This window comes from Lynx rufus, unplaced genomic scaffold (assembly GCF_022079265.1).
Source record: "Lynx rufus isolate CCGP_SWC_20201006 ecotype Redwood Valley unplaced genomic scaffold, mLynRuf1.p SCAF_2, whole genome shotgun sequence".
NCBI classification, from domain to species: Eukaryota; Metazoa; Chordata; class Mammalia; order Carnivora; family Felidae; genus Lynx; species Lynx rufus.
The window spans coordinates 182,919,140-182,946,760 of NW_025814834.1; the positions used below are offsets into that span (position 1 = coordinate 182,919,140).

General features: G+C 37.3%; 2 protein-coding genes across 2 annotated transcripts in view; one reads left to right on the forward strand and one right to left on the reverse strand.

Annotated features, from left to right (window-relative positions):
• AGBL4 (AGBL carboxypeptidase 4) overlaps window positions 1-27,621 on the forward strand; it is a 1,304,809-nt gene that overhangs the window by 66,704 nt on the left and 1,210,484 nt on the right. The window lies entirely within an intron of this gene.
• LOC124515871 (60S ribosomal protein L21-like) lies at window positions 19,687-20,231 on the reverse strand. The gene has a single exon (XM_047084919.1). It carries the CDS (start codon window positions 20,216-20,218, stop codon window positions 19,736-19,738), a length of 483 nt encoding a protein of 160 aa, XP_046940875.1. The 5' UTR covers window positions 20,219-20,231; the 3' UTR covers window positions 19,687-19,735.

The window sequence follows — 27,621 nt, forward strand, 5'->3', positions numbered from 1 at the left end:
TGCTGTTAGATTTTGTATTTGGGATTTTCTTGTTTCTTGAGATAGGCCTGGATTGCAATGTATTTTCCTCTCAGGACTGCCTTGGCTGCATCCCAAAGCATTTGGATTGCTGTATTTTCATTTTCATTTGTTTCCATCTATTTTTGAATTTCTTCTCTAATTGCCTGGTTGACCCATTCATTCTTTTGTAGGGTGTTCTTTAACCTCCATGCTTTTGGAGGTTTTCCATGCTTTTTCCTGTGGTTGATTTCAAGTTTCATAGCATTGTGGTCTGAAAGTGTGCATAGTACGATCTCAATTCTTGTATTCTTATGAAGCGCTGTTTTGTGACCCAGTATGTGTCTGGGTCTACTTTGGAGAATGTTCCATGTGCACTCAAGAAGAAAGTATATTCTTTTGCTTTGGGATGCAGAGTTCTAAATATACCTGTTAAGTCCATCTGATCCAATGTATCATTCAGGGCCCTTGTTTCTTTATTAATCCTATGCCTAGATGATCTATCCATTGTTGTAAGTGGGGTATTAATGTCTCCTGCAATTATCACATTCTTATCAATAAGGTTGCTTATGTTTTTGATTGTTTTATATATTTGGGGACTCCCATATTTGGCACATAGACATTTATAATTGTTAGCTCTTCCTGATAGATAGATCCTGGAATTATTATATAATCCCCTTCTTTATCTCTTGTTACACAGCCTTTAATGTAAAGTCCAGATTGTCTGATATAAGTATGGCTACTCCAGCTTTCTTTTGACTCCCATTATCATGATAGATACTTCTCCATCCCCTCGCTTTCAATCTGAAAGGTGTCCTCAGGTCTAAAAAGAGTCTCTTGTAGACCGCGAATAGATGGGTGTTTTTTTTTTTTTTTTTCATTCTGATACCCTGTGTCTTTTGGTTGGAGCATTTAGTCCATTTACATTCAGTGTTATTATAGACAGATATGAGTTTAGAGTCATTGTGATATCTGTAGTTTTCATGGTTATAGTGATATCTCTGGTACTTTGTGGTCCTTGCAACATTTCACTCATAGAGTCCCTCTTAGAATCTCTTGTTGGGCTGGTGTAGTGGTGATGAATTCCTTCAGTTTTTGTTTGTTTGGGAAACCTTTTTCTCTCCTTCTATTCTGAATATCAGACTTGCTAGATTAAGTATTCTCGGCTGCATATTTTTTCTGTTCATCACATTGAAGATTTGCTGCCATTCCCTTCTGGCCTGCCTAGTTTCAGTAGATAGTTCTGCTACTACCCTTATGTGTCTGTCTACCTTTGTAAGTTAGAGCCTGTTTATCCCTAGCTACTTTCAGAATTTTCTCTTTATCCTTGTAATTTGCCAGTTTCACTATGATATGTCGTACAGAAGATCGATTCAAGTTACGTCTGAAGGGAGTTCTCTGTGCCTCTTGGATTTCAATGCCTTTTTCCTTCCCCAGATCAGGGAAGTTCTCAGCTATGATTTGTTCAAATACACCTTCAGCCCCTTTCTCTCTCTCTTTTTCTTCTGGAATTCCTATGATACGGATATTGTTCCGTTTGATTGCATCACTTAGTTCTCTAATTCCTCCCTCATACTCCTTGATTTTTTTTCTCTCTTTTTCTCAGCTTCCTCTTTTTCCATAATTTTATCTTCTAATTCACCCATTCTCTCCTCTGCCTCTTCAATCCGTGCTATGGCCACCTCCATTTTATTTTGCACCTCATTTAGAGCATTTTTCAGCTCCTCATTACTATTTCTTAGTCCCTTGATTTCTGTAGCAGTAGATTCTGTGCTGTCCTCTGTGCTTTTTCACGCCTAGCAATTAATTTTATGACTATTATCCTAAAATCGCCTTATATTGCTTAAATCGGTTTTGATCAATTCATTAGCTGTCACTACTTCCTGGAGTTTCTTTTGAGGAGAATTCTTCTGTTTTTTCATTTTGGGTAGTCCATGTGGTGGCCCCAAACTGCAGGGCACTTCCCCTATGCTCTCCAGAGTAACTTGTGTTGGTGGGTGGGGCCACAGTCTGACCCGATGTCTAACCCCAGCCCACTGCTGGGGCCACAGTCAGACTGGTGTGTACCTTATCTTCCCCTCTCCAAGGGCCAGGACTCACTGTGGAGTGGCCAGGACTCACTGACCTGATGTCTACCCCCAGCCCACCGCTGGGGCCACAGTCAGACTGGTGTGTACCTTATCTTCCCCTCTCCCAGGGCCAGGACTCACTGTGCTACTTGCACACTACCAGGCTTGTGGTGGTGCTTCGATGGGATCTGGTATATTAGCTGGGGTGGATCTACAAGGTGCACAGTGGTGGGAGGGGCAGGCTTAGCTAGCTTTGTGGTTGGTGGTCCTCTGTGGGAGGGGCTCTGCAACACCGGGAGGGACACAGACCTGTCGGAGGAATGGATCCACAGAAGCACAGCCTTGGGTGCTTGTGCTGTTCAAGCAAGTTTGTTGATGGGAACTGGTTCCCTTTGGGATTTTGGCTGGGGGATGGGAGAGGGAGATGGTGCTTGCCAGCGCCTTTGTTCACCACTGAGCTGAACTCTGTCTTCCCGGGCTCAACAACTCTCCCTCCTGGCGTCCTCTTGCCCTCCCTGCTCTCCAAGAGCAGAGTTGTTGACTTTTAACATTCCAGATGTTAAGTCCCGCTGGCTGTCAGAACTCACGCAGCCTGGCCCCTCCGCTTTTGCAAGGGTCTCTGCCTTGCTGGGTGGGCTGCCCTTCTACCGCCCCAGCCCCCTCTCGCCAGTCCATGTAGTACACACCACTTCTCCGCCCTTCCTACCCTCTTCTGTAGGCCTCTTACCTCGCTTGGCTCCAGAGAGTCCGTTCTGCTAGGCTTCTGGCGGTTTTCTGGGTTATTTAGGCAGATGTGGGTGGAATCTAAGTGATCAGCAGGACGAGGTGAGCCCAGTGTCCTCCTATGCTGCCATCTTCCCAGGTCCTTATACTGAATCTTGGGATGAGTGGGAATTATTCATGTGAGGAGCAGTGAGGAAGAGTAATTCAGACAGAGGGAAAAACATCTATTAAAAAAGAAAAAGTTCAGAGATGACATGTAGTGCACTTGGAGAATAGTAGCTCAACATGAAGCTAGAAGGTGAGGGTGGGCCCTCATCATATAAGGCCTTTTCAGTAGAATTAAAGATTTTGGATTATTTCAGATTTTAATCTTAAAATCACTGAGGGGTTCTATATAGGATGAGTATATATTCTATTTACATTTCCTTCCTTCCTCCCTTTTTCCATCTTTCCTTCCTTTCCCTTGCCTCCTTTCCTCCCTTCCTTCCTCCCTCTGTTTCTCCCTTTCTTCCTTTCCTCTTCTGATTTAATGTTTTATTCTCATTCCACTATTATGTGACTGGGAATATACAAAATTAATTCTGTCTTGCACTTTAAAAGGATAATCCTGAAAACCCCCAACTCTCACCAGGATTTCCTCTCTTCTTTTTTGTATGTTAATATGCACTATGGAAGAGATTACTTCCATGCCTATACAATTATATCACCCAAAGAAACATTAGAAACAACCAAATACTGAATCTATGCAGTGTTAGTTTTTGAGAAACTAAGACTTAAAAATACCTGGGTTTTTTTAGACAACTATAAATCAATTTGATAATCTAATGAAAGAATTGTTAGTATTCCCTGTGCTTGCATTTAAGTATATCTTTGCTATACCAGATCACCAATTGTTTAAGGAGGTAAGTCTGGCTACTGCTGGAAAACACATTGGAGTAGTTATTAGAATAAGAGTTGGGAAAACTAGTTTAGAATGTTATTGCAGGTGATGAAAGATAGGCTGGGGACAATATAGAGATGTTATTTTTCTGGACTTTGTTCTTCAAGATCTGAGGGAAATATTGCTGACTCTTCCTAGACAGAAGTGATCATTTCTTCCTCAAAGCTTCCAACAGCTTCCTGATCACAGTACTCTATGAGTACTGTACCATACTCTAGGACTCTGTATTGTCATTGGTTTTTATATCTGTTTCTCTCACTTTACCCTCTGTCAGATAATGGACCTTGTCTTACTCTTCTTTGTAATGTACAATATATGTTCAATATATGTATTTTGCCCAAAGCCAGTTGGCCATTAAGGATCAGAATGGTGATTTGATCCAAATCTCACCAACTCCAGAACTCGTACCCTTTTCATTACAATGTGGTATCCTTAAATCTTGTGGGTTTTTTAAATTTTTTTTTTTCAACGTTTATTTATTTTTGGGACAGAGAGAGACAGAGCATGAACGGGGGAGGGGCAGAGAGAGAGGGAGACACAGAACCGGAAACAGGCTCCAGGCTCTGAGCCATCAGCCCAGAGCCTGACGCGGGGCTCGAACTCACGGACCGCGAGATCGTGACCTGGCTGAAGTCGGACGCTTAACCGACTGCGCCACCCAGGTGCCCCGTCTTGTGGGTTTTTTAAATAATCCTCATATTTGGAAAGATTATTTATTGTAGTGATTATAGGATTGAAGGCTTTATATAAGACAGTGATACAGTAAACATCTATAATATGATGAATTAGTTACTTCAAGAAGCATATACTTGGGTGGGAAATGTAGACAAATGTTAATTATAATTGAGGCAAAATAATAGTTAACATTTAGTTATAGCTTTATCTATTATAAAATAAATTTTTTGGTGGGGAATTCTATAATTCTTTCAGAAATTTCAAAATAAAAGGAATAAGCTATGACCCCCAAACCCATACTTAGATAATGTTTTGGTGTACATCCTTGTAGATATCTCCATTTGCATATTTATGTATAACTATATTAGATTGTATTATTTATTTATTTTTTCAACGTTTATTTATTTTTGGGACAGAGAGAGACAGAGCATGAATGGGGGAGGGGCAGAGAGAGCGGGAGACACAGAATGGGAAACAGGCTCCAGGCTCTGAGCCATCAGCCCAGAGCCCGACGCGGGGCTCGAACCCACGGACTGCGAGATCGTGACCTGGCTGAAGTCGGACGCTTGACCGACTGCGCCACCCAGGCACCCCTATATTAGATTGTATTATATGTGAATAGGTAGCATTTTGACAGTTTGATTTGATGACTTGATAATGAACATTGGTAAAATTTAAATTAGTGAACTTATATTACAGGCACATAGAAATATTGCTTGCCTATTTTATTGGATCTTTATAGCAATCTTAGTAGTTAGCTAACATTGTTGCCTTTATTTTAAAGTTGAGGGCCCTGAGCCCTAGGATGTTTAAGTGACTTGCTCAATGTCACTGAACTAGTTAAGTGGATGATTATAGATTAAAAATCAGGACTATTTGATTGAAGAGTCTGAGGTCTTAAACATTGTGTTGTATTGCCCTTTCCTTTTGTTTTGAAGCTGGTTTTTTTCCACACTCAATAATATAACGTAGATGTATACATGATTATAATTATAATTATAGTTTTTTAGTGTCTACTTTAAGAGAGGGAGAGAGAGTACAAGTGGGGGAGGGGCAGAGAGAGGGAGGGAGAGAGATTCTGTCCCAAGTTTTAGGGTGGAGCCCAATGTGGGGATCAGTTCCACAAACCATGAGATCATGACCTGAGCCAAAATCAAGAATCAGATGCTTAACCAACTGAACCTCCTAGGGGCCCCTACATGTCTATAATTGTTGATAAATCTTATTTTTAATGACTGTGTTGTATTATACTCTTGTGTCTCATAAATTGTTTCTTATTCAAGGACATTTATGCTATTTGTTACTCATGACCATTATATGCTTTTTTGTGTATTTAGCTCCGTGCATTTGTCTCCTTGTATGTTTCTAGACACAGGGTTGCAGAGTCAAAAAATATGCTTATTTTTATATTTAGTTATATATTGCCACTGACTCTCTTGAATGACGGTACTGGTTTATACTCCTACCAGTGGTTTATGAGAATGTCTATTTCTTCCCACCTTTCCCCACATTAGGCTCTGAGTGTCACCTTCCTTTATTTGTAATCAGATAACTAGGCAGCTCGAATAGGCTCTGATTGCAGAATTCCTGCAGGCATGATAGATAATCAAATCAAAGTAGAAGAAAAGATAATTCTTTTCCAGTAAGAACTACAGAAAGTTAGAACTGAGATCATTTAGTTGCATGATCTTCATTTTTAAATGTGAAAAAATTTGGGGTCCACAAAGGAGAACAGAATTGACCAACGTCAGAGAGCTAATTAGGAGCCAGAACAGGACTTGAATACAGTTCCTTTGCCTATTAGATTAGGGATCATTTCACTGAGTTTTTTTTTCAGATGCTACGACTTCTTAGACCTCTCACTATCATGACATAGCTTTGCATAGATATATTGCCTCATGTTCATGATTTAACTTCTATAATAGATTACTTAAGATTACTTGCAAAACAAATAGTTTTGCAAGAGGGGCACATGGGTGGCTTAGTCAGTTAAGCATCTGATTCTTGATTTTAGCTCAGGTCATGATCTCACAGTTTGTGAGTCTGTGTTGGGCTCTGCGCTGATAGTGTGGAATCTTCCTGGGATTCTCTCTCTCTCTCTCTCTCTCTCTCTCTCTTTGCCCCTTCCCTTCTCTCTCTTGCTAAAGAATAAGTAAGTAAGTAAGTAAATAAATAAATGTTTTGCAAGAAAGTGGTATCTATATTGATTGTTACAATGAGTAAGAAAAAAGTACTACAGCTTTCTACTTTTAAAAAGAAAGTTTTTATTGAAAATAGTTTTAGGGGTGCCTGGTGGCTCAGTTGGTTAATCGTCCAACTCTTGATTTCAGCTCATGTCGTGATCTCACGGTTTGTGAGTTTGAGCCCTGTGTCAAGCTCCATGCTGACAGCTCAGAGCCTGCTTAGGATTCTCTCTCTCTACCCCTCCTGTGTGCGTACACACACACACACACACACACACACACACACACACTCTCTCTCTCTCTCTCAAAATAAATAAACGTTAAAAAAAATAAAATAGTTTTAGATTTCTTTACATTGATAAACTTGGTTTTGTTTTTTAATTAAAAAAAACATTTATTTGAGAGAGGGAGCACACACAAGCAGGGGAAGGTCAGAAAGAGAGGGAGAGGGAATTACAAGGAGGCTCCATGCAGGGTGGAGCCTGTCATGGGTCTTGAACCCATGAACCATGAGATCATGACCTGAATCAAAATCAAGAGGTGGATGGGTAACCAATTGAACCACCCTGGTGCCCCAATAAATTGTGTTTTAAAGTAAAAGTCAGAAACATAAAATTAACCATTTTATTTTAAAAAAAAATTTTTTTTTACGTTTATTTATTTTTGAGACAGAGAGAGACAGAGCATGAACGGGGGAGGGGCAGAGAGAGAGGGAGACACAGAATCGGAAGCAGGCTCCAGGCTCCGAGCCATCAGCCCAGAGCCCGACGTGGGGCTCGAACTCACGGACCGCGAGATCGTGACCTGGCTGAAGTCGGACGCTTAACCGACTGAGCCACCCAGGCTCCCCAAAATTAACCATTTTAAATTGTACAATCAGTGACGTTTATTACTTTTAGAGTGCTGTGAAACTATCACCTCTATCTAGTTATAAAATATTTTTATCTCCCCTAAAGGAATTCTCCTGCTCACTCCTGCTTACTTTTCATTTTTTGTAAACTTCCACACTCCCTCCCCATCCCTGCAGCCTCTGGCAAACACTGATCTACTATCTGTCACTATAGATTTACCTATTCTGAGTATTTCACATAAATGAAGAACATATGTGAACTTCTGTGTTTGGCTTCTTTACCCCGAATGATTGTTTAAAGATTTATCCGTGTTTTAGCAGGTATCAGTATCTTACTGTTTTTCACGGCTTTAAACATATTCCATCATATGGATATACCACATTTTTAATCCATTCATCTGTTGATGGACATTTGAGTTTTTTCCATCTAAAATAGTTTTAAATTTACAGAGAAATTGCAAAGATAGGGACATATGTTTTTATATCCGTTCCCAGTTTCTCCATAGTTAATATCTTACATTAGTATACTACATTTGTTATAATTAATCAACCAACATTGATACATTATTATTCACTATAGTCCATACATTATTCATATTTTCTTAGTTTTTACTATTTTTTTCTGTCTCAGAATCCTGTTGAGGATAACAAGTTATTTTTGTCATCATGTTCCATTATGCAAATCAAGACCAAGAGAATTTGTCAGTCTTTCCTTATTTTTGATGACCTTGACAATTTTGAGGAATAGTCGCTGGGCATTTTTTAGAATATGCCTCAGTTTGAATTTGTCTGATGTTTTTCTTGTAATTAGATGGGGGTTATTGGTTTTGGGGAAGAAGATACAGAGAGGTAAAGAGCTATTCTCCTCACATATGAAGAGTGCATACTATTAAATATGATGTTAATGAGCTAATGTTTGTCTAGATTCTTCTCTATAAAGTAACTTGTTTCCCCTCAAAATTTTATGCTGTACTCTTTGGAAGGTCACTATGGGCAACCCACACATAAAGAATGGAGAGTTTTGCTCTACCTGCTTTAGGGTGGAGTAAGTACAAATTATTTGGAATTCTGCATAGGAGATTTGTCTCTTCTCCCTATTTGTTTATTCATTTATTTATCTCTATGTGAACCTATAGGTATTTAGTTTACATTTTGGGTTATAATCCAATACTACTTTATTTGGGTATTCAAATTGTTCCTGCTTTGGCTGTTGGGACCTCTTTTAGTTGGTTCCTGTGTCCCTTCTACTTACCCTCATTTGTTTTTTGAGCACTTCTTATTTTCTGGCACTAGGAGATACTCTATGCTCATTTTGTATATTTCCTGTCCCAACACTTGAATCAGCCGTTACTCCAAGAAATCCTGGTTCCTTTTATATGACAATGGTATTACAAAGCAAGATCTGCATGCTGGGTATGCCTTTTCTTACTGGGGTCACATTGCTTCTAGGCCCTATCAGTGGACAGAGCTTAGAAATAAATGTACATATACTAACACATGTATACCTATATTTCTTTATTTGTACATCTATATCTATATTAAGATGAACATTAGTTCATGCTGATGTCTTAAATTCTTATTTAGTATCACATGGTTTATTTTAGTCTTCTCTCCATGCTTGTATCCTCCTCCAACAGAGGGAAACCTGGCTCCTACCATCTGCCATCCATTTACTCATTTGTTTAATATAAGTATACTTGTACAGAAGTTTCAAAATTGTTAACCTGTATCCCCGTGGGAAACAATTTTACCAAGAAGAGTACAGTGTCTGTGTGCATTTTCTTTTTTCTTCAGACTTATAATCTGTTCTCATTTCCAGCTTTGCTTAGGTCAGCACCAGCCTCATCAGCAATGTTATGTCATGCATTCTTAATATAGTCATATTATTTTTTCATTCTGTATTCTATCCTGGGTTCCCCTATCTTCTGAGTTTTTAAAAATTTGTATACATTCAGGTAAACTCTTTGTAGTATAAAATTCTGTGGGTTTTGATAGCTTTTTTTTTTATTTTTATTTTTTTCAATGTTTATTTATTTTTTTTGGGACAGAGAGAGACAGAGCATGAACGGGGGAGGGGCAGAGAGAGAGGGAGACACAGAATCGGAAACAGGCTCCAGGCTCTGAGCCATCAGCCCAGAGCCTGACGCGGGGCTCGAACTCACGAACCGGGAGATCGTGACCTGGCTGAAGTTGGACGCTTAACCGACTGCGCCACCCAGGCGCCCCTTGATAGCTTTTTAATAGACTTAATTTTTTAGATTAGTTTTTTAGATTCATAAAAAAGTTTAGCAGAAGGCAATGAGATTTCTGCTATACTTTCTGCGTGCACATATACACAACTTCTGCCTCTGTCTTAGTTCATTCTGGCTGCTATTATAATAATACCATAGTCTGAATGTTGTATAAACAACAGAAATGCATTTTCCACAGTTCTGGAGGCTAGAAAGTCCAAGATCAAAGCACCAGGGAATATAGTGTCTAAGGAGGAACAGCTTGCTGGTTCATAGATGCCATCTTTTTGCTGTAGCCTCACAAGGCAGAAGGGATGAGAGAACTCAGTAGGGTCTCTTTTATAAGAACACTAATTCTCTTCATGAGGACAGAGCCAGTTACTTCGCCAAAACTCTATCTCCAAATACTGTCACATTGGGAATTAAGTTTCATCATAGGAATTTAGGGGATTGGGGGACACAAACATTCATTCTATACCACTTACTATCAGAATTCTACACCAGAATGGTACATTTGTTATAATCAAACCTATGTTGCTACATATTTATCACCAAACATCCATAGTTTTTGTTAGTGTTCACTCTCGGTGTTGTATGTTCTCTGGGTGTGGACAAATATATAATGACATGTATCCATCATTATAGTATTACAGAAAGTAGTTTCACTGTCCTAAAAATCCTCTGTTTTGTGTCTTTTCATCCCTCCCTCCTCAGCTCCTGAGAACCATTGATCTTTTTATTGTCTTCATAGTTTTGTTTTTTCCAGAATGTTACATTGTTGGAATCATATAGAATTTAGACTTTGCAGATTGGCTTTTTTCCATTTATTAGTATGCATTTAAGGTTTCTCTATGTCTTTTCATGACTTAATAGCGCATTTAATTTTAGTGCTGAATAACATTCCATTGTCTGGATGTACTACAGTTTATTAACCCATTCATGTACTGATGGATGTCTTGGTTGCTTTCAAGTTTGGGCAGTTATGAATAAAGCTGCTATATAAACATTCACGGTCATATTTTTGTGTGGATGTTAAGTTTTTAACTCCTTTGGGTAAATACCAAGGAGTGTAATTGCTGGATCATTTGGTAAGAGGAGTGGGTAAGAAACTGCCAAATTGTCTTTTGAAGTGGCTGTATGCCCTTGCATTTCCACCAGCAGTGAATGGGAGTTCCCCTTGTTCCAATCTTCAGCAGTGTTTGGTCTTGTTAGTGTTCTGGATTTTGGTTATTCTAGTAGGTATGTAGTAATATCTCATTGTTTTACTTTGCAGATCCCTAATAACATATGATTTTTTGTATCATTTCATATGTTTATGTGGGACCTGTATACCTTTGGTGAGGTGTTTGTTCAGGTTCTTGGCCCAGTTTTTAATAAGGTTGTTCATTTCATTATTGTTGAGTTTCAAGAGTTGTTTGTATATTTTAGGTAACAGTCCTTTATCACATGTCTTTTGCAAATATTTTTTCCCAATCTGTTGCTGGTCTTTTCATTCTCTTCACATTGTCTTTTGCAGAGAAGTTTTTTTTCCCCCCAGAAGTTTTTAATTTTAATGAGTTCCAGTTCATCAGTTCTTTCTTTCAGACTTGTGCCATGGATTGATCTTAAAAGTCATTACCATACCCGGGGTGCCTGGGTGGCTCAGTTGATTAAACAGCTGACTTCAGCTCAGGTCATGGTCTCACATTTAGTGAGTTCGAGCCCCGCATCGGGCTCTGTGCTGACAGCTCAGAACCAGGAGTCTGCTTCTGATTGTGTGTCTCCCTCTCTCTCTCTGCCCTTCCCTGCTCACTCTCTGTCTCTATCTCTCAAAAATAAATAAACATTAAAAAAAAGGTCATCACCATACCTAATGTCACTTAGGTTTTCTCCAATTATATCTTCTAGGAATTTTATAGTTTTGTGTTTTATATTTATGTATATAACCCATTTTTTGTTAATTTCAGTGAAGAGTGTAATGTCTTTGTCTAGAATGATTTTTTTGCCTGTGGATGTCTAGTTGTTCCAATACCCATTTGTTGAAAAGACTGCTGGAAAACAATGTTTTTTTTTCCCTTTGCTCCTTTGTCAAAGATTAGTTGCCCATAGGTCTATTTTCAGACTCCTTGATCTGTTGCATTGATCTGTTTGTCTACTCTTGTCAGTAACACAATGTGTTGATTACTGTAGCTTTATAGTAAATTTTGAAGTCAAGTAATCTAAGTCTTCCAACTTTGTCCTTTTCTTTCAATTGTGTTGGCTATTCTGTGTCTTCTGCATCTCCATATAAACTTTAGAATAAGTTTGTTGACATCCAGAAAGTAGCTTGCTGGGATTTTGACTAGGATTGCATTGAATCTATAGATTAATTTGAGAGGAACTATCATCTGGACAGTATTGTCTTCTCATCCATGAATATGAATATCTCTCCATTTATTTATTTATTTGATTTCTTCCATTAAATAATTGTACACATTAAGGTTCATTATTTGACTATAATTTTCCAGGTGGTTTGACAATCTTTTACCTTTAAAAATTGTTTTTTTCCATATAATATTTTGATACCTAGGTTAAGTCTCTGGAATGACTTACTTCAGTTTGTCAACTCAAGTTATCCTAGCATCACATATAAAGCATTGGGTTGCTAGTTTTAGAAAGAAGACAGCTTCATGAGCTTGCTATGACACATAGCTTGTAATAAATATACTTGAATGCCTAGATTTGCATCAAAAGAGACATCTTGTCCAGTTACCTGAAGTGACATTTACTAAAACTGTGACAGATTTTAAGACAGGAATCAAAGACTGTCTCCTACTAAAAGCAGTAAAGTGATCTTCAAAGTAAGGTATGTTAAAGAACATTCTAATGACCTAATGATGCATGGTTTCCCACCATGATGTGACCTTGGCTAGGCCACTTTCCCCTTTAGGGCCTTAGTTAATTTGTTAAAAGTGTATATAACATTTCTGTTGTTCTAGTTCTGATATGTTATGATTCTATTTTGCAGACTCCTTTTTTTATTGTACTTTTTATTTTTCCTTTCTATATGGGGAGAAATGACAGCTTAGGTATGTATACAACCTGTTGAAAGTAATGACAATTCTTTTGACTTAATATATAGCATTTTGGGAAGAGTACACATAGCCCTACCACTTAATTCCAAGCTATGTGACGTAGGGTAAATTAAAAAAAAGTGTTTCACTTTTCTCATTAATAAAAGGTGGGTGATAATAGAACCAGCATCATTTGTTCTGTTGTAAAGATTGAATGCATGTGTGCATGTATGTGTGTATATTTATGTGATATAAATATATCACATAATAAGTGTTATATAACAGTGAGCTATTCCTAATTCTATTATTATGTGAAGTATGTTGGACCAAATGATGTGGGAAATGAAGAAGCACAGCTGCAAACAGTGCTGGCTCTTCCAAGATGAGGCTTTTGTGGCCCTGTAACTACCAGTCTTCATGTGGTTTTGGTGTATCAGAAGAACTGGTCTCTTCCACACAGGAAATCCCAGTCATGTTAGCTGTGAAGTCTTTGAACCCAGAGGTGCCACCTAATTCAAGTAGCCTGCGACACTTACAGAAACAGGAGTAGATCATCTGACTTAAATTTCAGATTGTAAGGCTGTGCTACCTCTAGGGTACAGGCTGACCTGGGAGAAGTGATAGGATTGTTATGAGAAGGTTTCTGGTACTTTTGTGAGGCCTTTAAATCTCTGATTTAGAAGTACTTAGAAGAGCAGGAGGCAGGCGGCATGACCTGAATAGTCTGGGGACAACAAAGAATGAGGCAAGAGGTGAGGAAGGGATAAATGGATTTCTCTAGTGTATGCCCTTGAATGACACTTTGTGATGACAGGATTCCAGACATCTGGATTTTATGCCTACAGGCTAGGACTGATTGACAGGGATAGCCACGTTCTTTCAGTAGTTCTGGTTCATTTATCATGTATTAATAAGCATTGGCTGAGAGCCTGTAATGTGCCAGCATGTGCTAGGTTCTTCTGATGTTGTGGAAAAGAATCAGACATGATTCTTATGAGAGCTCACAGACATGTAAATGGATGATTAAAATACATGATAGAGGTAGGGACATAGTTCTAAGAGTTACAGCAGGAAACTAATTGGGGTGGGTTATTAACATTGAGAAAGGCTATCTAAAAGAGCTGACATTTCAGCTGAATATTTATGGAGATGTATAAAGTTTCCAGCTAACTCAAATAATTGAAGAATTCTAGGCAGATAGAGTAACATTGCAGAGATACAGGGCCAGAAGAAATTCTGCAACAAGGATTTTCACCTATGAAGAAGGATGGAAGAGTAGGGTGGAGGGTTTATTTCAAAATATCATATTTAAACTTAATCTTACTTTGACTTGTTTTTCTTGCCAAGAATTTAAAAAATACACTTAATATGTCTTATGCTTAATATATTGTGGCTATCTTTTTATAGCAATATTTATAAATCTCTTATTTTTAATCCTTTAATAAGTCTTATTGCAAATTAAAATGTTGCCATGCTTGCTTCACATAGTTTTTTGGGAGTTCCCCATTTGTTATTAGTAATTTTACATCTCTTTCTTCCTTCCCGGAAGTAATAGTTTTCCTGAATTTTATCTTTGACATATTCATAACTCCTTTAACCTATTCTTACACGTTTGTAGTTATAAACAATTTATATCATTTTGTATATATCATTCTCCAGCTTGCATTTGCTCTTCAAGTTAGGTATATAAGTTTTGTTCCTGTTAAAACATGTAATTTTAGCTAATTTAACTATTGTATAGTATTCAATTATGACTATTCTCTAATTTTTTTAATCTCCCACTAGTGGATAATTTCTTTTCTAAAAAAATTTTTTTAATGTTTTTTTTTTTTTTTTGAAAGAGAGAGAGACAGAGCATGAGCAGGGGAGGGGCAGAGAGAGAGAGGGAGGCACAGAATCTGATGCAGGCTCCAGACTCTGAGCTGTCAGCGCAGAGCCGGACGTGGGGCTGGAAACCCCAAACCGCGAGATCATGACCTGAGCTGAATTTGGACACTCAACCAACTGAGCCACCCAGGTGTCCCTCTTTTCTTTTTTTTTTTAAGTGTGTTTATTTATTTCTTTATTTTGAGAGACAGAGCACAAGTGGTGGAGGGTCAGAGAGAGAAGAAGAATCCCAAGCAGGATCTGGGCTGTCAGGCAGAGCCCAATGTGGGGCTCAAATTAATGAACTGTGAGATCATGACCTGAGCCCAAATCAAGAGTCAGCCACTTAACTGACTGAGCCACCCAGGTGCCCCAGATGTATATTTTTAAAATAATTCTACATGTGCCAAAATTTTCCATATGTCTAGAGATGCAATTGCTGAGTTAAAAGATAGCAACATCTTCTGTTTACTGCTAAAGCACTCACTTAGGTCATTGTAATATACTTGCTATCAGTTGTTTATCAGAGTTCTCATTTCTCTGCTATTTTTGTACTTAGTGTTGTCAGGTTTTTTATATTTTTGCCAATCTGATGCATATTATATGGTATATCATTGTGGTTTTCATTTTCAATTACATGTCTCCTTATGAACTCTCATATATTTATTGGTATTTCAGATTTCTTCTGTGAATTACCTTCTCATTTACACATTGCATTTAAAATTGTATTGTTAGACTTATTTTACTATTTCAAGGATTTCTTCAGATAGTCTTGACATTCTTCTATTTTACATTCGATATTTGTTTATGGCAAATACCTTTGAGCAAAAATTCAAAATGCTAATATAACCAGATTTATCTAGCCTTTTTTTGGGTTTATGCTTTTCATGTCTTGTCAAATGAGTACTTTCCTAAATCAAGATTATGTTAATTTTGAAAATAAGTAAAGTTTTCTTTGTGTATTTTGTGCTTGAATTCACATGGAATTGATTTTTACATGTAGTATGAGATAAGGATCTAATTTTCCCCAATATGCATAGTTAATTTTTCCAGCACTACTGAGTAAATAGTTCATCATTTCCCCTATTTTGTAATGCCATCTCTGTTACACATAAAGTTTCATATATGCCTGTCCATTTTGCATCTACTTTTTTTCTATTGTTTTATTTGACTGTCCCTGTGCAGTAATGCCTTAGTAGATGAATTACTGTATTCCTAAAATAATACATAATAGCTATTATGTTGAGTCTTCCTACCTTATTCTTGAAAAAAATGCTTTGGGTAAAATTATCCTGTTTTTCATCTATATTTTAATATTAATTTTGGGGTAAACTTTTTAAATTCTGGGGGAAAAACCTTTGCTGTAGTTCTGACTGTAGTAGCATTGACATTATAGATTATTTTGCATGTTGAGTTTTTCATTTTATAAATATAAGCATATCTTGTATGTGTTTCCATTTCTTCAGATCTTTTTATTTTTTATTTTATTTTTTAAATATAATTTATTGTAAAATTGGCTAACATACAGTGTGTACAGTGTGCTCTTGGTTTTGGGGGGTAGATTCCTGTGGTTCATCTCTTACATGCAACATCCAGTGTTCATCCTAACAAGGGCCCTCCTCAAAGCCCATCACCCATTCTCCCCACTTCCTTAATGCCCCTATCAACCTGTTTGCTGTCTGTATTTAAGAGTCTCTTATGGTTTGCCTCTCTTTCTGTTTGAAACTATTTTTCCCCTTCCCTTCCCACATGGTCTTCTGTTAAGTTTCTCAAGTTCCACATATGAGTGAAAACATATGATATGTTCAGATCTTTTTAAAAAATGCTCTTTTTAATTTTATTCTAGAGGTTTCTCAATCTTTTGTTAGTATATTTTTAAAAAGTATTTTATAGTTTTTATTGCTATTCTGGATGAATACTTTTTTGGTGTATTTTTAACTTATTTTTACTAATGTATGGAAATGCTGATGAATTTTATATGTTGATGTTTTTTCATCTAGTAAACATGCCAAACAGCCTTACTAATTCTGATAATTATAGAATCTTACATATTTTCTATGTAAATAAAAATGCTATATATTTGCAAATAAGGATAGCTTTGCCTCTTCTTTTCTAATTCTTGTGCTTTTTTTTCTTGTTTTACTGCATTGTCCATGATCTCAAGTATCATGTTTAATAGAAGTGATATAAAAGTAATCCTTTATTTGTATGGGAATGAGTATTCTAAATCCTAAACTTATGTGTTTCAAAGATTATCCACTTGTGAGCTGCCTTCCTCACTGTTAGCTTTTTTTCTTTTGTTTTTATTTGTTAGTATTTGTTTTTGTTTTTGTTTTTGTCTATAAAGTTAAATTTAGAGGGAAATAGTTTTGTTTAATTCCTTTTCTCCTACTGTGCTCACCCCTTCCTTTTTGCTTGCCTCTTTCTGATTTCACAGGATATCCAATTAAAACCAAAAATTATGATGGCATTTTGAGGCTTCTGTCTAGCACTGATACTGGAGTATCAAAGATCTGATCACCAAGGTAGAAGAAAACTTGTACTGTACAGGAGACTGCTTTTATCTTCTACTGAGACCTGAGGCAGTAGGTAGCAATAGTTCCTTAGCTTTCTTTCACATGTCACTGAACTCCATCCTACAGTCTGATTTAGACTGAAAGACTTAGTTTAGTCCATCACCCATGGTGAAACAATTTAATTGCTTTCACCACATAAGAACAGTTAAAAGATGAACTGAGGTATATTAAAAATCATAAGGGTTGATTTGAGCAAAAATTGATTCTAACTGGGCAGTGCCAAATCAGAAGTAGTTAGAAACACTCCGTGGACAGGAGATAGGAGAACGATTTTTATGGAGAACATACGGAAACAAAGCAAGAAAATTATTTGATTGGCTATAGTCTAAGTGGGAAAGCCTAGTTGGCTGTTTGTGTTTTGTTTGTCCTCAAGTTTAGATTTATTAACCTTGATGCATTACAGTCATAGATTTTTACTTGCTTAAATAGGCTACTAAAGAATTAGAGCCACTGCAGTCTAACAGACCTCTTCCTTTAATTAATAGAACAAAACTGTCATCTTGCCCTATGTCTTAATCTGGAGCCCAATAGGTTCATAGCTTCTACCTATATTCATTCTTGACTTCTTTCATTTCTGGTCCATGGAAATATTCTTATTTTTTTAAACTTGGGTATATCTTTGTGGTTGTATATCTATAATTGCTATATATTTGGAACAGAAAGAGTATATAAAATATGAAGATACTGAGTTATCCTGATCAGAAGTCAAAATATCTTTTTTCCCCAAAATATCTTTTTTTAAACAATATAATATCCAGTATATTAATATCCCTCCAAATTTAATTTATTTGAAATTCAGATAATTTTAAAGAAGTGGAACAAGTGAAAAACACTGACGAACTAGTGTAAAGTGTTTGGAATAAAGTAAACTTTTTGGCAAGACTGGCTGGCTGGAGTTTGGGGGATATTGGATATATTGTGGTAGATGAGGCTAGAAATAAAGATAATGACAGCTTTGAGTATTTTGCTGAGTGAGCTATTGAGCACAGAATTAAAGAGGAGAGTGGTGTGGTTAGGTTTACATTTTCGAAAGATTACTCTGGCAGCAATATGGATGCTAGGTTAGTGGCATAGACCCAAGTAACAGGTAAAACAATTAGGTAAGAAATGAAGTCTTGACTAAAAGCAGTGCTATAAGGATGGAGAGTGATGTGGCTTTTCTTTTCTTCTGATCACATTTGACAAAATCAAGCTGTTTTCTGAGATTCTTCGTTAAACTTCACAGAGTAATGGATTCTGGGAGGATTTTCCTATGCTGAGTGAGAGATAGAGCTAATTATGTACTCAAGAACAGCTATGTTTAGAAAAATAAAGATTATTTAAGAAAGAGTGAAAAAGGGAAATTAGAAATTTCTTTTGTAATAATTGATTTATGTTAGTTTAGCATTTTCTAGGATGAATGCCAGTATTTAAATAAGATTGGGGTATGAAAAGAAGCCCAAGCCTGTGTGAGTAGCATCTGAAATAAGACTGGGTTAGAAATCAGAGAACCAGAATTTGACTCCAACTTGGTTTAATACAGTAATAGGCTGAAGTAAGTCATTTCCCATTTGGACACTATCCAATTTTCCTTTTATATAGAATGAACTCTAAGGTTTCTTACAAAAATTTTTAATGTTTATTTATTTTTGAGAGAGAGAGAGAGAGACAGAGACAGAGTGTGAGCAGAGTAGGGGCAGAGAGAGAGACACAGCATCGGAGTCAGGCTCCAGGCTCTGAGCTGTCAGCCCAGAGCCCAATGTGGGGCTCGAAATCATGAACTGTGAGATCATGACCTGAGCTGAAGTTGGACGCTCAACCAACTGAGCCACCCAGGTGCCCCTAAGGTTTTTTCTAATACTCATCAGATCAAAAGTCTCTATTAAGTGTGTAGTCAAGGGGAAATAATTCCAAAACGTTGGTTCTCTCCTGTTATCTTTGCCTATTGATAAATCTTTTAAATGAGATTAATATTTAAATCTATAGACTTTGAGTAAAGCAGATTATACTCCATCATGTGAGTAGACTTTATTCAACCAGTTGAAGGTTTTAAGAACAAAAGGACTGACTCCTCTGAAGAAGAAGGAACTTTGCCTATAGTCTTACTTTGAAGTCAAGTTCTAAGATTACCTGTTTACTGAGTTTTCAAGCCCGATGATCTACCCTGTAGATTTCAGATTTGCCAACCTGCACAGTCTTGTGAGCCAGTTCATTAAAATCTCTCTCTGTCTCTTTCTTTTTTTCTTCTTTTTTTTTTTTTTTACATATTTTAACGTTTATTTTTGAGACTCTAGAGAGAGCACAAGCAGGGGAGGGCAGAGAGAGAGGGAGACACAGAATCCAAAGCAGGATCCAGGCTCTGAGCTGTCAGCACAGAGCCTGACACGGGGCTCAAACTCATGGACTGCAAGATCATGACCTGACCCAAAGTTGGATGCTTAACTGAGTCATCCAGGTGCCTCAAAACCCACAAAATTTGAGTAAAGCCATCCCCCAGTGAATTCGGATATAAAGTTTGCTTTAAATACTTCTTTGGGGAAGACAATACCACGCTGCTACTCAATTAAAAGAAACATTTTTGCAGTCTTGACGTCTTTTATTTTTTTTACATTTATCACGCCATGAATTCATAGGGAATGGGTTCCAACAGCTCAGGCTCCTTTCCATTGGTTCTCACAAAGTGTGCTTCTCTGGGTGGGGCAGGCTGGCGCTTCAGTTGAACCCAAGTACCTTTCTCCTTGGCTTCCTTCTTTTTCTGATAATTTTCCTTCACACGCTTCAGGAAGCTGTCTTGGCTCTTTGAGTGCTTATTGTGCTCGATACGTACATTAATTCTCTTAGCAAGAATCTTGCCCTTAACTTGTTTGTTTACAACAATGCCAACAGCATGCTGGGTAACATTGTAGACTCTTCCAGTTTTGCCGTGGTAACATTTGTGGGGCATTCCTTTTTGAACAGTGCCCATTCCCTTGATGTCCACAATATCACCTTTCTTGTAGATTCGCATGTATGTTGCCAAAGGAACAACTCCATGTTTTCTAAAAGGCCTAGAGAACATATAGCGAGTACCTCTCCTCTTTCCCTTTGTGTTGGTCATTTTGGCGAATTACTGGAAGTTGGCGGTTCCGGCCGAAAGGAAGCTCTCTCTCTCTCTTTCTGTCTGTCTCTCTCTTTCTCTGTCTCACGTACACACAGACCCTATTGATTCTGTTTCCCTGGAGAACCCTGACTAAACTATTATAGCTGGATTTTGAACCTTTCTAGATCAAAAATAAATGTTTTATGTGATATTGGATACTTTGTGAAAATTATTTGCATCATCTGATTATGAAACATATGCCCTTATTTTAGGAACTATGGGAGATTTATCAATGAATAAGGTAGTATCTCTGTCCTCAGTGAGCTCACAATATAGTTGGGAAGACAAGGTTTAATATTGTGAAAAATTAAGTAATTACCGCTAAACTAAGGACAAAGAATATGAAAAAAATGATGAGGTCTATGGCTAGTTGACAAATATTAGTTTAGAGATTAAATGCTGTTAAGTACAGTTGATCATTGTGGGCTAGGAAAAGCTTAGGAAAGTAAGAAAGCCAACATTAATCAATTTTAACATGTACTTTCAGAGGATTCTGATACTTGGCTCTTGTGGGTTTAGGCATTGTTACCTAAACTATTTTTTTAGTCAGAATTTCTCAGAGGTAATAATTGTCCCATAGTTATACAACTTTAAGAAGTAGAGTCTGAAAAATGTATCCCTATTTCCACTAGCCTATGCTGCAGAGATAATGTCATGGATGTGGGACTCTAGTACCATCTTGAGATTTAGGTAGTCTGCAGTAGGACTCAATTCTGGTTTCCTTTTCTTTAGAAGAGTTTGTGTAAAAGCAATGAGGAAAAAGTCCTTGACAAAAAAGGTGGGAAGATAGCACATTAATTTATTCTTGAGTTATCAAATCCTATAAAAGTATGCTGTAAAGTGAGTTTGACTGACTTATAGACATTGGATTTGTTCTCCAGCTCTGTCCATAGCTGACCTGCTCTCCACATTTTAAGTAGCATAATGGAGCACAGTATTTTCTTACTCTAGAAATATTTCTTCATTATTTATAGTGTGGGGGATTGTTCTTGATTCAATTTGTGGGAGTCTGCTGAACGTGATTATAACTTACAGATAATTTTTGTCTTATATATACTTTGTTTTATGATCAATATGTTAAACACAAATTTTATGATCTCAGTTAAAGGCAATTAATATTGGAGCTGGAAAACTCCTTGGAAATACATCAGTTTGTCAGAACTGGCTTGGTTAAGGATAGCCCAAAGTATCTGATAAGAATTGATTTTCCTTTCTCTATAAGATATTTAAAGACTTCATCAGCTATTGGTTCACCCAGACAGGTTGCAATTCATTCACTTGATTTTCAAAATATTCATAGTTAGCATATCACCAAAAATATGATTCCTCTACTTACCTTCCTAAGCAATGTCAAGGTGCTAGTTGGGACTGAACTGAATACAAAAATTACAAATAAAAGAGCCCAAACAGTGGGATATAAAATACTATTAATGAAAGCCTTCTTGATAAAACAGGGATAAGGATACTTAGTTGGTCAATTAGGATAGATCTTGGCATAAGACCTTGAGAAACCAGAACTTTTATCCAAAGTGTGATCAGGGTACTGAGTCAGTAGGAGATCAGGACATTTGAAGAGTAGTTGAGGGAGTTGGAGGTGTTGAGTTTCAAGAAGAGACAATTTCACTTGAATATGATGATTATCATTAAGTATTTACAGTTCTTTCATGGAGAAAAGGAGTGAAATTTTTCTGCATGAATTCAGAAAGCCTAACTCAAATTAATGTATAGAGGCAAATTTCAGTCTAAGGTAAGTAATTATGTAAATAAAAGTTATTTAATAGACACAGCTTTCCAGGAATGCATTTATCTATAAGTGTTGATGGCATGCAAACAGAGATACTGAGGATACATTGGTCAATAAATACTGTGTGCCTGATAAAATTGAAGAATTCATTAATTGAATGAACAAGTCAAGAATTTACTGTGTGATACTGGATGACTATGTCTGAGTTCTTGTAGCAAGTATTATTGTACTGGTTGGAAGTTAAAGAGTTAACACTCTTTCTTCCTGAAATTCTATCAATATGATTACTTTTTTCGGCTTACTCTCCATCCTTTCTTGAGACTCTTTCATTTACTTCTTTTTAATTTTGTGATGTCTCATGTCTCTTTATAGTCATCCATAATCTGTAATTATCTTAAAAATTATAACATGCCATTATTTTTCCTGAAGAAAGTGTATTTGATAAACTTTTACTGGCAATGTGGTGTAGCAGAAAAAACATGGGCTTTGTAGTTAACCAAATTTGAGTTAAATCATCAGCTCCACCATGTAGAAGTTGTATAATCTTGACAAATTCCTTCATACCTTGGTGTTTCAGTTTTCTTATTTGAAAAAATCATTTACTCAAAAAGTGTTGTTGAACATATATTATGCATCAGCTGGTATGTTAGTTGTTGGGATATACCCATGAACAAAATAATGGTCTTGCCTTCATAAAACTTACATTCTTTGAGAAGAGAAAGGTTATAAATACTAGACAAAAAATAAGTCATTTAGCACATTAGAAGGTTATAGAAGCTATGGGGGAGAAAAGTAGGGCAGAGTAGTAAGAGTGGATGGTAATGGGATGGGGTGAAAGGCAGATTGAATGCTAAATAGGATGGCTGGGGAGCCCTTATAAAGTGAGATATGAGCAAAGGCTTAATGTAGATAGAGTTAGCTCTGAAGAATTTGGGAGAAGCAAAGCGAAGCATTAGAGTCTCAGAGGTGGGACTGTGCTTAAATAGTTCTAGGGTCAGTAAGCAGGCCTGTGTGACTGAAGCAGAGGAGTAAGGGAGAGTTTACAGTAGGAAATGAGTTCAGAGAGGTAGAAGTGAAGGTGTGGCAGATCATATGGTCTTTGCATATGTCATATGTAAGGATGTTGGCTTTTACTTTGAAGAAAATGGAGAACTAATGGAAGTTTTGAATGAAGGAGTCACCTGAGTGATCTTATATTTTGGAGTGTTTACTGGGGAAGGGCCTAAAGAGAGACAAGTGTAGAAGCAGAGATACTTATTAGGAGGCTGTTGCAGTAATCCATATTAGAGGTAATGGTGGCTTAAATTAGGTTGGTGGCAATGAAATTGGTGAGAAATGGTCTGGATATATTGAAATGGAAATAAAACCTACTTTAAAAGGTTATTCTAAGAATTAAAGACTGAATGTGTATTAAACACAAAGTGCCTGGTACCGTGCATAGTATATTATTATCAGTATGTTAGCTATTGTTATTAATAAGGCATGAAATACCATGTAGAATCTGATTTAGTCCTTCAACATAATTGACTTTATCCTTTTTTGGGGGGGTGGGTAGGAGGAGTACAATTAACATACAATATTATATTGGGTTCAGGTGTGCAAATAGTGATTTTACATTTGTTCACATTGAGAAATGATCATAGTAAATCTAGTTACCATCAGTCATCATACAAAGCTAATACCATATTATTGACTGTATTCCACATGCTATAAATTACATCTCTCTAGCTTATTTATTTTATAACTGGAAGTTTGTACTTCTTGATCCTCTTCACCAATTTAATCCTCCCTCAAAGCAGTCAATAATCTGTTTACTCTGTTAATGAGTCTGGGTTTTGTTTTGGTTTGGTTTGTTTATTTTTAGATTCCATGTATAAGTGAAATCATGAGGTATTTGTATTTCTCTTAGCATAATGCCATCAAGGTCCATTCAGGTTGTTGCGAATAGCAACATTTCATTCAATTTTGTTACTGGTTATGTGTCTGTTCAAATTTTCTATTGCTTCCAATTTGTTGGCATATAATTGCTCATAATATTTTCTTATTATTGTTTGTATTTCTGCAGTGTTGGTTGTGAGCTTTCCTCTTTCATTCATGATTTTATTCATTTGGGTCCTTTTTCTTTTGATCAATCTGGCTATCAATTTTGTTTGTTTTCAATTTTGTTGATAATCTGGTTTATCAATTTTGTTAATTCAAGGAAGCATCTCCTGGTTTCACTGATGTGTTCTACTGTGTTTTGTTTTGTTTTTTTTTTAATATCCGTGATTTCTGGTCTAATGTTTATTATGTCCCTTCTTCTGCTGATTTTGGGGTTTCTTTGTTGTTCTTTTTCCAGCTTTTTAAGGTGTAGGGTTAGGTTTTGTATCTGAAACCTTTCTTCCTTCTTTAGGAAGGCCTGGACTGCTATATACTTCCCTCTTATGACTGACTTTGCTGCATCCCAGAGGTTTTGGGCTGTCGTGTTTTCATTTTCATTGGTTTCCATGTACTTTTTAATTTCCTCTTCAACTTCTTGGTTAACGCATTCATTCTTTAGTAGGATGTTCTTTAATCTCCAAGTATCATGGTCTTTCCAAATTTTGTCTTATGGTTGATTTTGAGTTTCCTAGTGTAGTGGTCTGAAAATATTCAAGGTATGATATTGATCTTTTTGTACTTGTTGAGGGGTGATTTGTGACCCAGTATGTGATCTATTATGGAGAACATTCCATGTACACTCAAGAAGAATGTGTATTCTTCTGCTTTAGGAAGAAATGTTATGAATATATCTGGTAATTCCATCCGATACAGTGTGTCATTCAAAGCCATTGTTTCCTTGTTGATTTTCTGCTTACATAATCTGTCCAATGTTGTAAGTGAGGTGTTGAATTCTCCTACTATTAGGGTATTATTGTCAATGACTTTCTTTATGTTGGTGATTAATTGATGTATATATTTGGGTGCTTCACTTCAGGGCATAAATATTTACAATTCTTAGATCTAATTGGTGGTCAGACTCCTTAATTATGATATAATGCCCTTCATCTCTTGTTACAGTCTTTATTTTAAAATCTAGTTTGTCTGAGATAAGTATGGCTAATCTGGCTTTCTTTTGATGACCATTAGCATGATAGATGGTTCTTGATCCCCTTACTTTCAATCTGAACGTGTCTTTAGGTCTAAAATGTGTCTCTTGTCAATAGCATATATGTGGGTCTTATTTTCTTATCCATTCTGTTACCTCATGTCTTTTGATTGGAGTGTTTAGTCCATTGACATTTAGAGTGAGCACTGAAAGGTTGAATTTAGTGCCATTGTGTTACCTGTAGAGTTGGTGTTTCTGGTGATGTTCTCTGGTCCATTCTAGTCTTTGTTGCTTTTGGTCTTTTTGTGTTATTTTGTCTTTTCTCCATTCAGAGTCCCCATTAAAATTTCTTGCTAGGCTGGCTTAGTGGTCACAAGCTCCTTTCGTTTTTGTTTGGGAAACTCTTTATCTCTCCTTCCATTTAGAAAGGCAGTCTTGCTGGATAAAGAATTATTGGTTGCATATTTTTGTGATTCAGCACGTTGATTATATACTGCCACTCCTTTCTTGTCTGCCAATTTTCTGTGGATAGGTCTGCTGCAAACCTGATCTGTTTTCTCTTATAGGTTAAGGACTTTTTTCTCTTTCTGCTTTCATAATTCTTTGTCAGTGTATTTTGTGCTTTTGACTATGATATGCCTTGGTGATGGTTGATTCTTGTTGAATCTAATGGGAGTTCTCTGTGCTTCTTGGATTTTGAGGTCTGTGTTCTTCACCAGATTAGGAAAGGTTTCCACTATAATTTGCTTCCATAAAGCTTTTGTCCCTTTTTTCCTTCTTCATCTTTTAGGACTCCTATGATTCCGATGTTATTCCTTTGTAATGAGTCACTGAGTTTTTTATGTCTTGTATGTGCTTGGAGGGCATAGTTGGGTGGGGCTTGGTGTAATGACTTCACTCTCCACTAGGTGGCACTGCTTAATTTACTGGGGTGAATCAGTATGCTGGCATGCACCTGCATGGGAGCGGTGGAAATGACTTCACCCAGCTCCCTAGTCTCTTGCTCAGATATTTCGTGCACTCACTGTTTGGTGATAAAGTACCCACCCTTTGTCTCAGGCTTCTATCCATGTTCACCGCCTCTACCCTGTCCACGTTCAAGCCATCTGTCTGCCAGGCAGCACCTCCCTCCAGAGTTTTATCTCAGATGGGGTTGTGTTTCAAAACTCCACACTTCAGAGACACCCTTCCCCCATCCCCTGATGCTTGGACATGTGCTGACTCTATGGGGGAGGGTCTAGCTGAGCAATGGCCGGGTGCTGGCTTGCCCCAGAGAACATTTGCATGATTGCACAGTGGCAGAGGTTCAGAGATGATGGCAAATCTTAACACATACCCTGTGCCAGGTTTCACCTCACTCTTGTGTCTTTGTCCCACTACCAGCAAACATGGCTGCTCTCTGGGGTCCGCTGGAAGCTTTACCTGTGGGGAGGCCATATGGCCTCTACCAAATGCACTCTAAGCAGCAGAACTGCTTCTCCCTGTGAGACACACAGACTCCTCAGGCCCTGCTACCTGCTCCTGGGGATTCAACCTACTTCCTCACTAGAGTACCGGCAGGCACTGTGCTCTGGAACTTCAGACTCTGTGCTCCACTTTTTATAGAATCCTGGTCATATTGAAACCCTCTCCTTTATTCCTGTCAATGTTTTTAGGGAACAGATTTATTCTTCAATTCCCTGCAGGTGTTTTTACTCTTTTTCTCTCTTTTTCTCTAGCCATTTTTGGGAGCGTGCTTTCCTTCCATGATCCTGATGTGCCATACTCTCCCCCTTTCTCTTTCTCTGTCCCCTCTCCCCAAAAACAGCTCCCTACACTCTGTGACTTTTCTCTCCCCTAGTTCACCTCTCTGCATCACATACCTGGCAAGTCCTGTGGCTCAAGTTATGCAGATCATTGTGTTAATTTTCAGATCAATTTCCTAGGTGCTCAAAGTGGTTTGGTGCTGATCTAGTTGCATTTTGGGGACGAGAAATGGTCAGGGTCTCCATGATGCTGCGCCATCTTAACTGGTGTGATATGATATCTTATTGAGGTTTTGAGTTGATTTTCCGTGATGATTACTGATGATAAACATCTTCTCATGAGTCTGTTGACCATCTGTATGTTTTTACTGGAAAATTGTCTATTTAGATACCTGACCATTTTTTTTTCTTTTCGAATTTTTATTGAAATTATAGTTAGTTAACATGCATTCTAATATTGTTTTTGGGAGTAGAATTCAGTGATCCATCACTTACACATAACACCCAGTGTTCATCCCAGCCAGAGTGCTTAAAAATACCCATCATCTATCTAGCCCATCCCTCACCCACCTTACTCCTTCAAACCTTAGTTTGTTATCTATCTTTAAGAGTCTCTTATGGTTGGAGCTAGAGTGTATTATGCTAAGTGATATAAGTCAGTCAGAGACAGACAAATACCATATGATTTCACTCATGTGAAATTTAAGAAATAAAACAGATGAACATATGAGAGGGAGGAAAAGAGAGGGACCCCTGACTAGTTTTTAATCAGATTTTCTGTTTTCTGGTTGATAAGTTCTTTATA